Raw genomic sequence first — 12,343 nt, 5'->3', positions numbered from 1 at the left:
ACATGAGAAATATTACAGATAGATGGAGTAATAGATAACACTTTCCCTGCTCTTATAAATAGTTGGTTCAACCATGCTTACAATTTATCATCGTATAAGAAAGGTGTATATTTGAGGAATGGATATTGATACTCTTGGAAACGATATCAAATGTATGTACTAAGTAATTGAGCTTAATTTCAAAGAAGAGAACCAACTAGAAACGTTCAAGTATTAGCTTGATAAAGCTGTAATTTCTTATAAAAGAATTTTTCATCCTGTTATGAAAAAATCATCATGAATCTCACTAATCTGAATTACAGTGGCTAAACAAAAAGATAGCAAAACTGAGAGACGGGACATCTGAAATTTTCCCTATTATACAAAATTACATCAGGAAGTTACAGTTCCTCGTCCTGCCTAATGCGAGATATGAGCCGATGTAAAGATTGATCATCAAAAGAGTTATCCTTCTCCTTGATTCTGGTAACAAAATCAAAAGCTTCTCTATATTTGTTTGCTTTACAGTAACCATCTACAATAATCTTATAAGTCAGCTCATTAGGCCAACAATCATGCTGAATCATATAGCTTATAACTTCATCGATCTCTGAAAACATCCCTCGCCCTGCATAACCAGCCACAAAAGTGTTGTAGGTGACTATGCATGGGCGTATACCTCTTGTTGTCATCTCTGACATAATCTTTATTGCTTCCTGCATCAAACCTTGCCTGCAAAATGCTTTGATGACTGTGTTATAAGACACAAGATCAGGTTTTCCACCGCTTTTCAGCAGGTTTCGCAATACCTCATCTGCCTTCCAACATTCCCCAGCTCTTGCATACATATCCATCAAGCTATTGTAAGTTATTAGATCAGGCTGCAATCCATTCTCTTGAATCAAGTGCATGATTTCTTGAGCACGGTCATACATTTTGTTCCTTGCATAAATTGAGAGCATTGAATTGAATACAACTAAATCGGGCTTATACCCACTTTTCTGCAACTCCTTGAATGCTCTCTCCATACCGGGCAGTGCCCTACATTTGAAATTTGCAAGGACAAGGGTCCTTAGAAGCATCCAGCTGGGAAAAATTTGGCCCTGATATATCTCTGTTTCAATTCTTTGTATGCCCTTCACGTTCCCTCCCTTCGCATAACATTGAATCATCGAGGAGTAAGAGGTGTCATTAGGCTTAAATCCCTTGTTCTTCATATCAAGCATGATTGATTCTGCTGCTTGCCAATCTCCCTTTCTAGCCAACGCATTCAAAAAAGCATTGTAAGTTGTGACACATGGGCTAAAACCTGCTTCCATCATCTCCTCAAATATCTTGGTAGCATCAATTCGTGAACCACACCGACCATATGCACTGATCAAAGTGTTGAATGTATCCCGGTCAGGCTCAAAACCACTACGTTTCATCTCCTGGAAAACCCGATTCACAAACTTCTCCTTGCCAGTACTACCACACATTGCAAGCATTGTGTTCCATGTGATTCGATTAGGAGAGCACCCGGTTACCTTCATGTCAAACAATATCTCTATCATCTCTTCTGATCTTGACTTCTTCCCTAGCATCCCGAGGATAGAATTGTAGGTACAAACATTAGGAACACAACCAGAAACCTTCATATAATTGAACAAAGCCAAAGCCTCATCAACCTTTCCAGCTTTCCCATATGCATCAACCACAGTAGTATAAGTAATTGCATTAGGCATTATCCCTTTACGAGTCATTGTATCTATCACAGCAGCTCCTTCTTCAAGAAACCCCGCCCTCACATAAGTAGCAACTAGCTCATTATAAGTTACAGAGTCAGGAGGACAGCCAGTCTCCTCCATTTCTTTCAAGATATTCAAAGCCTCAGAGTAAACTCCGGCTTTCCCAAACACTTGAAGCAAAGAGTTATAAGTAACAGTTCCTGGTTTATAACCCTGTGATTTCAACTGAGCAAAGAAATTCCTTGCTTCATCCAACAATCCCTCCCTACCACAAGCAGAAATCACAGTACTACAAGTGAATTCGTCGAATTTAAGCCCTTTACTCTTAATCTCATCTAGAAGACACAATATCTTATCCCAAGACCTACCCATCTTTCCATAAACATCTAGCATTACATTATAAGTCACCAAAGTTGGAACTAGACCCTTCTCCTTCATGTTCTCAAAAATCGAAACCGCCTTCTTATACTTGCCCGTTCGAGCATAAGCATGAAGAATCGAGGTATAAGCTCGAACATCTAATGTATACTCTTCAAGAGGAATAACATCAAACAATTTAACTGCAACAGTATGCTGTGATTCTCTACCTAAAATCCTAGCCATTAATTCAACAACCTGATAATTCATCTTCTTATCTTGTAACCTAACGTTCATCAAACCCCATTCAAACAACAAAACAGCTTTTTCCCAATTCCCCAAAACATCTAACCCCTTCAATAAACTGATTAAATCAGCTTCTAACAAATCAAATTTCACAGAATCAAAGAAATCAATCAAATTACACAAGGGTATTCCCAACATAGAATTCAATAACAACTTACCCTTATCAGACAAGAAATCGAGTGAAGCAACACCATTCTTACCCACTTCATCCGCCACCATTCGAGTGGCGGAATTCGAGTCTATGCAATGAAAACCATTATTATTGAAGGAGTTCAGAGATGAAAGTGGCAAAGAAGGCAAAAGGGTAGTATTGGAATTGGTGAATTTAGAGAAATGGGTATTGGTTGGAGTAGAAGAAAGATGAAGAAGGTGTTGAAGAAGAGAATCAATGGCTAAAGAAGGAGGAGGGTTTTGGGATTGAGGAGGAAGAGGTAAAGTAGTTGAGCTAAATTTCAAGGCTATATTTGGTTGTTGTTGATGATTTTGTGGGAGAATTGGTTTTGGTTTTGCTTGTTGAATTGGTAATGTTGGTTTGTTGGGGAAAATGGTGCCTTCCATTGAAGCTAAACATGTAAAGATTGAAGCTTTATGTTAATTGAAGAAATGGAAGAGAATGAAGAAGATAAAAGGGGCTAAAGTTTTGTGGGAAATTGAGTGAATTGGATAAGTAAATAAGCGGTTTGAAAAGGGAAGAATATGAGAAAGAAAGAAGATAACAGAAAGAGAGAAGAGGTCACCATTAAAAGAAGATTGGGAGTAGTTTTTCAGTGATTGTGCACTTGTGTGCATTTGCCTGTCCATAAGATCTTTTGAGATAGATGACAAGAATTGAGAAACTATCTACAAAAATTTATTTTTTTAGATTTTTTTTTTCTCTGATAACAAACTTTTATTTTTTTGACAAGACTTTGATAACAATCATAAATGATTGTAATCATTTTAGAAATTACGGCTTAAAAAAATTTTACAACCAACAATTTTTCAAACAAATGAAATTTTCCTACAAAATACCATGACGTCATAAACTCTTCTCCTTCTTCAATTCTCATGTTCAATTGCAGTTTTTGTCCACAAACATTAAAATCGGATTAGGGAAAAGTGTTAGGCTATTGTGGTAGATTCGACATAATTCAAGTTTACAAAATTATGATATATATGTTGGATTTATGATTATATCAAGTTATTTAGAAAAACATTTAAATTTAAGGAAAAGACATATGAGCCATAATTCTTCACTGCAATAATTCGTGATAAATTTTTAAAAATAATATCAATTTTGGTACTAATTGAAGTTATAATACATGAATTAATGCAAATTAGCCCTAATTTCGTAATTTAATCACTAAATAACAAACCCCCCAATTTCAGTTCAAAACCTGAAAAGATTAAGACGGTAATTTCATAAACTAGGTACCTAATTGCTTGTTTTGTTTTGCATAATGTTGATTTCCATTAAAGGAATTAAAAATGTTGATTTCCAATTAAGAAATTGAAATTGAAAATGTTGATTTCCAATTGAAATTCAAAAAAATAAAAAAATTAAAAAAAATGTTGATTTCCAATTACGAAATTGAAAATTTGACAAACTTTTTTTTTAGACCTAATAGTCCAAACATCACCAAAATCGTAAACTTCTTGACTCTACATGATCATGATTAGAATGATAAACAACCAATCTAACCCGTTCTATCCATACCTAACTTGACATAAACCGAACTTACCTTAAACTAGACCCAAAATAATTCACCATTGAACTAACTTGTCCTAACTGAACTAACCTCTATTTGAAGTAAAGTTTACATTAACTCATATTAACCCGACTCAAGTTGGAGGGGTAGGCAAATAATTACTCTTGTATTGACCCATATAAACTCCCCCTCTTCCCCTATCAAGACCCCACCTAAAAAAGAAGTTAGAAAGCCAAAAAAAAATCAAGTCTTTGTAGTCTCTAGTAGTTTGTACTAAGTTCCTACAAATCCCCAAGTAATAAATAAACAAGGTTCGCTTATCTAGCAAGCGTTAAAACTAAAAAGACGCAGCCCACAAGAAGAAGAACAAAACACAGAAACAAGACACAACATAAATATTTTTACTTCTCAAATTAAAATCAACCAAAAATCCAATCTTTCATTTGCTCAGATATTTTTGTATCATCTCATCATTCTTTCTCTCTGTACCTCGTTTTTCTTTCTTCTATACTCACCGAACTTTTCACCCAAAGATCTCTATCTCTCTTTCTCTTTCCTATCCACTCATCTTTAATCTTCTTCTTCAAACCCTAATCATCCCCACTTATCTTTTTCCTCTGCATTTTCAAAATTCCCCCTTTTTTGATCTTTCTTTTCTGGGTTTTTGATGGGGTAACCTAGTTTTAATTTCAAGGGGGTTTTGAGAAGAGGGATACAAAATGATGGAGTGGGATAGCAGCTCCTCTGATGATAGCGGAGATGAATTTGAAGGATTTTTGCTTAATGATGGAGTTGGTTCTGTGCCTTTTCCTGTTCAAAATCTCCTTCAAACGACGCCGTGTGGTTTTGTTGTTACTGATGCTTTGGAAACTGACCATCCTATTATTTATGTTAATACTGTTTTTGAGATGGTTTCTGGATATCGAGCTGAAGAAGTTCTTGGTCGAAACTGGTAATTCTTCAATATTTTTTATTTTATTTTATTTTTTTTTATGTATTTGTTCTATAATGGAGTTAATTTAGTGATTTAATTGGTATTCTTATGATTTTTTGATGTGGGGTTTTATGGGTTTTTGCAATTTGTGGCTGGAATGATTGTTTTTGGCAATTTAATGTCATTTTTTCAAGTGGGTGTTTGTAATTTGCTGGAAGTTTGATGATAATTCTTCTAATAAATTATGAAGAATATAATATGTAATCAATTTGTTTATTTAGTAAGTAATTGGTATTTTTATGAATTTTTTGATGTGGGGTTTTCTGGGATTTTGCAATTCGTGGCTATAAATGTTGTTTTTGGTAATTTAATGTCATTTTAAACTTTGGGTTTTAAACTTTTTTTTGTTGGGTTTTGTAATATTCTAGAATTGGTTAGGTTTGATGGAATAAGAATAATTATGAAAAATTCCCTTTTTGGTATTATGTCTCCAGTTAATTATCTCTGGTTTCATAGCTTGGTTACTTTTGAGGGATACATAAAAGGGGTAATACTTGGGAGTTGGGACAAATTGTTGTTTGTGATATCATAGGAAACTTTAGAATAATGTTTAATTAGGGTTTGATAGTGTTATGTACTTATGTATGAAATATGAATGTTTGGACCTTTGTTTCAATTGAACTTTCCATCAGCTGATCATGACATGGCTTTGGTTTGTCCGGTCTACTCTGTGGCATGGGGTTCGTACCAATAAAAATAAACATAAAATAATATTCGTAACTTGAGCTAGGACAGCTCAAGCTGGTCTTCAATTGGAGCGTATTAATGCTCAATGACTTTAGACTAAACCTTTACTTAATCAGCTCTAAATCACTGTTTGTTGTTGTTAATTATGAAAGATAACTGGCATGCTCTACCACGAATTTCATTATTATTAATTCACTGTTCTTGAATGGAAACTATATGCTTTGATGTCTGTAGCTCAGCTCAAAGAATCCTGCCCTGCTGCAGCTGCCTCTTAGTCTGAAACTTATGGGGCTTTACCAACTCTTTGTGTTTAGTATACTGCTTGCTAGCTTGCTCCCTCTCTGTTATGTCTTATTGAGATGCTAGGAGCTCTATTGGGAAATAGTTTAGGTGAATATAAATTATAAACTGAAGTTTTTGGTGTTGGATATGACCTTAAGTAACTGAAGTTTTGAAATTGGACCTTATATCTGGAAAAGCTTAAACTTATTGGCCTAAGTATTGCTTTATCAGCCTGAATGTCTATCTTCAGTGTAGGCTGAATCTAATTGCCGCAACTTGTGTTATGTTTTGGCCACTGGCCCCCAACCACTTTAGTTCATGCATGCTATTGTATGATGACTGCACTTAACATGCACCTGGTAGGCTGGTACTATATGACAATCTATGCATATTGGTTGGTGTATGTGCTTGCACCTTCAATTGCCTTAGTTTTAACATGCTGGAAATCTGGAATCTGCATGTGATTTGGTATATACTTGTGAAATGTGATAATGAAATTTGTCATCTTACTCTTACATCACATCAATGTTTATTTCTCAAAGGGTATTCTTTCTTTTTTTTCTTTTTAGTTTTACCTTGGGTTGTAGGTGTAGCTTTCTTGTACCTGGTGTGAATTTATTTAAGTAACCTTTTATAAGCAATTGCTTCTTTAGGAAAAGAAGTTGGGCATTCTTGCAATAAGTTTGTGACTTTAGGACACAGTCACTCTGCACCCAGTTAGAAGTCTTAGAAGTGGTGTTGTGTTGATGCTTATTTTATTTAGTTTCGGTGGATATAGTGTGGTGAATGTATGATATTTTGGATGGGGGTATGAAGCATGATAATTTCTGTACAGAATCAGTATCAAGAGTTAGAATGGCGTTTTTTTTCTTTGCCATGAGTTGGATTGTTCCTTTATGTTGCATCAGTTCTAAAACATCATATTTGGTCATAGAATGAAATTCCTCATCTTTTAGTAGCCTCAATATAGTCATTGAGTAATAGTTTGTTATCTCTCTCTTGCAATTTGTTAAAACAACTGACGTCAAGTGATATTAAATCTAGCTTTAGGAGACCTATTACAAGTTTTCTTTGAATACATATTCAGTTCTAGTAAGATAGCCCGTCCTACTACTGAATTATCTCTATGCTGATAGACTGTATACACTGACACACACAAACAATATTGGTGCGTCCTTTGCCATTTGGATCATTACTATGTGAGCTTTGCTCTTTTATCAAATTATTAATTGTCTGACTCGTACCATATGAATTTTATACCTCATATTTCCTCCACCAAACACCCACTTGGACACAAGTCTGCGGCACACACATACAGGTGGTTGTAATAGTGAGGCTATGTTGCAGGAGGAATTCCATTCAGTCACCATGTCTTTCTCATGCTGTTTGTTTAATACTTTTTTTTTCATTATTATTTTAATTTTCCCTTCATGCTTCCCTCACCATACTCACCATGGTGCCTAGTGCTTTATGCTTCCATGGCAATGGTTATATTGAAAGAAATGCATGTGATCACTCTCTGATAAGCAATAGTATGTAAAAACATAAGTAACTGAAGTAATCATTCAATTGTTGTTTAAAAAATCTGCAAAAGATATAGCCATACTGGATATTAAAATCTCCATCTTTATTGGTTTGTTTAATTTTTAAAACCCTGCATTGTCATTCTCATGTCAATTGTCAAATGAGACATTACCCTCGTTATCAATTACAGTACAGTACAATTGCTAGTATGTTAGAACTCGGAAGTGTGTTAAATCAAACAATCATTATGGAGCAAATCATTATCTTGAGGCTGGGAGGCAAATCCAACTTTATACAATATCCTAAAGTTTTGGGTGTCTAATGATATTTCCCCCAGCATTAACCCTGAACAAATTTCCTTTTTTGCACCATTTGTTTAAGAAGTGTTCTGTAGTCCCATGTATGTAATAGCAGTAAGCAGCTCCTTGTCTCCTCCAAGGACAAATGTTTGGTGTTCAACCTGACTATTGCTGTTTTTTTTAGTACTTCCTCATCCCAATATGAGCTTTACTTTTATCTTTTGGGTGACTGTTCATTTCCTTTATACAATTATGTTTTCGTTTTCCCTCTTCATCCATATATCTCTCCTTTTCTCTGCACTATTTCATTCTTGATTTTTTTTTTCTCTACCCACTTTCAACTTTTAAAACTGTATTTAACAACTGTTCTCAATCTGCACGTCAATCCCAAGTGATGTTCATGTTGTGGTGGGGGTGGTATTAGGTATTACTGTAAATAATAATTTGATTAATAGGCACTTGGAGTTTTAGTGTTCTGGACGTCCTCTGTGATCATATTCTCTGCAATTAAACTATTTTTATTGTGCTATTCTGTTTATGATAGAGAGGATGGATGAAATTGACTCTGTATGCTGCTCTGCAGTCGTTTTTTGCAATGCAGAGGTCCATTTGCTAAGAGAAGACATCCTTTGGTGGACTCTGCTGTTGTTGCGGAAATAAGGAGGTGCCTTGAGGATGGGATTGAGTTCCAAGGTGAATTGTTAAATTTTAGGAAAGATGGCTCTCCTCTCATGAACAGATTGCGGCTGGTGCCTATCTATGGAGATGATGAAACCATTACTCACTTTATTGGAATTCAGTTATTCTCAGAAGCTAATGTTGATCTTGGTCCACTTCCTAGCTTTACAGCAAAAGAATCCATGAGGTCATCTGATCTATATCGTTCCAGTCTTTCATCATTTCAACCTTTTCAATCTCGAGAGCGAAACATGTGTTTTGAGGTTTGTGGGTTGTTTCAACTGAGTGATGAAGTCCTTGCTTTGAAGATATTGTCACGGCTAACGCCAAGGGATATTGCTGCTGTGGGTTCTGTCTGCAGGCGGCTTTATGAGCTAACAAGAAATGAGGATCTTTGGAGAATGGTATGTCAGAATGCTTGGGGTAGTGAAACCACCCGCGTTCTTGAGACTGTTCCTGGGGCAAAGCGACTTGGGTGGGGCCGGCTGGCTAGAGAACTGACTACCCTTGAAGCAGCTGCATGGAGGAAGGTGATTGTTGGCGGTGCAGTGGAGCCATCACGTTGCAACTTCAGTGCTTGTGCAGTCGGTAATCGGGTTGTCTTGTTTGGTGGAGAGGGGGTTAACATGCAGCCTATGAATGACACCTTTGTGTTGGATCTAAATTCTAATAATCCTGAGTGGCGGCATGTCAAAGTGAGCTCTCCACCACCAGGTCGTTGGGGTCACACTCTCTCTTGCGTAAATGATTCAAATCTGGTTGTTTTTGGTGGTTGTGGAACTCAAGGCCTGCTTAATGATGTTTTTGTCCTCGATTTGGATGCCAAGCAACCAACCTGGCGTGAAATTTCTGGATTGGCTCCTCCTCTTCCTAGATCATGGCACAGCTCTTGTACACTTGATGGGACCAAATTAATCGTGTCGGGTGGATGTGCAGATTCAGGGGTACTGCTGAGCGACACCTTTCTTCTGGATCTCTCATTGGATAAGCCCGTGTGGCGAGAAATTCCAGCAGCTTGGTCTCCACCTTGTCGTCTTGGCCACTCATTGTCAGTTTATGGTGGGGAGAAAATCTTGATGTTTGGTGGTTTGGCTAAGAGTGGACCACTTCGCTTCCGTTCAAACGATGTATACACAATGGACTTGAGTGAAGAAGAGCCATGTTGGAGATGTGTTACTGGAAGTGGGATGCCAGGTGCTGGAAACCCTGGAGGCATTGCTCCTCCTCCTCGGTTGGACCATGTAGCTGTGAGCCTTCCAGGTGGTAGAATTCTAGTGTTTGGTGGATCTGTGGCTGGTCTGCATTCTGCCTCACATCTGTATCTACTTGACCCTACTGAAGAGAAGCCAACGTGGAGGGTGCTAAATGTACCCGGTCGACCCCCAAGATTTGCTTGGGGACACAGCACTTGTGTCGTTGGGGGCACGAGAGCTATAGTTCTTGGTGGTCAGACAGGAGAAGATTGGATGTTAACTGAGCTTTATGAGCTATCCTTAGCAAGTAAAGTTAAAATTGAGGATCTGCTATAAGTAAAACATCAGCATCATTTCTTCCTGGAAGTAATAAAAGATGAAGGATTTGTCGTTGATTATACGTATCTGTTCAACAGCCAAATTTGCTGTTGTGCAGACTGCAGATAGAATTTGTCATCGGCTGTGTCAGCCTCAGGTGGGTACTCTTGGATGAGCTCTGGCTTTGCGTCTTTTGTCAGATTGACTTCATTCCAGGTTTTGATTTTTGGGGTTTGTATGAAGTTTCACTCTGAAAATTTGTGAATCATTCTTCCACTTTTTACTGCAGATCTTTTAGGTGGGTTAGTTCCTATAGTGTAGGTTCTCACTTTGCTATTCTTGTTCTAGATCCTGTGTTTTTGATTTCTCCTCCTGTTTGAGGTCTGTAGTAGCTGTCTAGGATAATGGGTAAAAATAAAGGTTTTAAAAAAAAAAAAAAAAAAGGTAAGATGGAAAGCGGGTTTGCATGTATATAGACCCTGTAATTTACTGCTTTTAGTATGCATCTGTAGTGAGAAATACGCTTTTGCTCTCTAATTATCGTACAAAGATCAATCTCTCTTCAGGTTTATACATACTGCAACTGAGGAGGTTCTGATGAGAAGCTGAAGCCGAAGCCCGGTTTTATTACTGCGATAGATTGATGTTACTATATATTTTTGTTCTATTTTACTGCTAAAAATCTATCTGAAGAGTTTTCTCTTTTCATTCACATATTTCTAATTTACACATCTATTCATTTTGTGGTGTGAGTCATCTCACCTGCTGATATTTATTCATTTTTGTTATGCCTTAAGATTTTAATTATAGCCTGTTGTCATTCTCTTTTCTTTTATTCCAGTTAAGCATTAAAATTTTACAGTTTGTTCAGGTGATACAATCTGAAATACTTTGCAGTTAAGATTTTAGTTTATGATATAATCACGGTTCATTTCATGTACTTATAGCTCAATATACTACCTCCGTTACTGATTATGTGCACCGATTTGACATAAAGCAGAGAGGGAAAATGTCAAATCATTGCACATAACCTGTAACGGAGGTAGTATGTTCTTTTTAGTTGAATATAGATCTACCCAAAACCCCAAAAAGGGTATGTTTGGCAAATTAAATTTAAGTAGCATCTCTTATAATGGTACCTCGTGGTCCTTATTGCTCCATGTTCATGTCCACTCATGGTACAATTGTACATTGATACCATACCCATTGCCAAGTTGGCAGCAATTTGAAAATTAGATGATAAAAAGGGTTTAGTAACTTTGTTCTTTTCCTCTTTGTCAAAAAAAAAAAAAAAAAAAAAAAAAAAAAAAAAAAAAAAAAAAACTTTGTTCTTTTCCACCTATTATAAACAAATAAATTGACATTCAAAAGAAAAAAGAAATTCCATATAGAATAAACTCAAATAACACAAGTGCTTTTAGAATAAGTTGAATGCATTAAACTCAAAACATGTGCGAAACATTTAATTGAAATGAATTCTCTTTTTTTTTCCCCCTTAGCAGTAGGAGGAAAGAAAATCCTAATTAAACCTTAATTTTTTTTTTTCCCCTTAGCAGTAGGAGGAAAGAAAATCCTGATTAGACCTTAAATTTTCACTTTCAAGCAGACAATTTGATGTAGGCAGAAGAAGAAAATATCTACACCCAAACATCCATATTACCAAATGAAACAATTAGCGTAAAATAGTAAATATCGTCTTTGTTATAATACTAAACTAGTGTATAGCCCGGGCGTTGCACGGGTTGCTACTTTAATTAGACCTTGTGATTATCAATTATATACATTTATTTTCATCTTTATAACATAGTTTATGATTGACTTAAATGGTTAAGTAACTATCTTTTTTTAAAAAGGTAGGGTGTTCAACCTATCATTGAAAAGCTCAACTGCTATTTGTCGCTCCCATTTTACCAGGTAACGCTCCCTTTTTTTCTTGAAATTACCACTATGCCCTTTATGCAATATGGGTTATAAAAATGAACTTGTTCCCCATTTGGACACCATACATGAAACGGTACCCTTACTTCACGACATTGTTGTCCCGAGCTTCCCAAAATCGGTCCCCACGACCTTGCAACCAAATCGGTCCCCACGACCACCTAAAATTTCTATTTTCAAAAATCGTTAAATTTTCCGACGGGTCTTGGGTCATGGACGGCGAGTGGAACATACGTACGCCGGAGAATGCGTCGGATCATTCTGTAAGTATTTTTTTTTTTTTATTTTCGGTAAGTAGGACATCCGCCTAAAATTTCCGGATGTCCTAGGTACATCCGCCTAAAATTTCCGGATGTACCATGGAACATCCGGA

At 36.4% G+C, this 12,343-nt stretch overlaps 2 protein-coding genes across 3 annotated transcripts; one reads left to right on the top strand and one right to left on the bottom strand.

Moving 5' to 3' along the window:
- Window positions 1-233: 233 nt before the first annotated feature.
- On the bottom strand, window positions 234-3,152 carry LOC145635495 (uncharacterized). Its single transcript, XM_081686783.1, has one exon. It carries the CDS (start codon window positions 2,925-2,927, stop codon window positions 381-383), a length of 2,547 nt encoding a protein of 848 aa, XP_081542909.1. The 5' UTR covers window positions 2,928-3,152; the 3' UTR covers window positions 234-380.
- A 1,255-nt stretch (window positions 3,153-4,407) lies between these two features.
- Window positions 4,408-10,803, top strand: LOC145635494 (adagio protein 1-like). 2 transcript variants are annotated; one of them, XR_014113852.1, is made up of 3 exons: window positions 4,408-5,009; window positions 8,427-10,189; window positions 10,599-10,803. XR_014113852.1 is itself a non-coding variant. In XM_081686782.1 (2 exons), the coding sequence occupies exons 1-2, from the start codon at window positions 4,777-4,779 to the stop codon at window positions 10,048-10,050; spliced, it is 1,857 nt and encodes a 618-aa protein (XP_081542908.1). In that variant the 5' UTR covers window positions 4,408-4,776; the 3' UTR covers window positions 10,051-10,803. The 2 variants fall into 2 exon arrangements, 1 of the variants encoding a protein (XP_081542908.1); XM_081686782.1 differs by having other exon boundaries at window positions 8,427-10,803.
- Window positions 10,804-12,343: the final 1,540 nt, after the last annotated feature.

The sequence above is a fragment of the Chenopodium album genome, chromosome 6 (assembly GCF_948465745.1).
Source record: "Chenopodium album chromosome 6, dcCheAlbu1.1, whole genome shotgun sequence".
Classification (NCBI taxonomy): Eukaryota; Viridiplantae; Streptophyta; class Magnoliopsida; order Caryophyllales; family Amaranthaceae; genus Chenopodium; species Chenopodium album.
The sequence above is the reverse complement of the archived record's forward strand: the minus strand, read 5'-3'. Positions and strand labels throughout refer to the sequence as shown.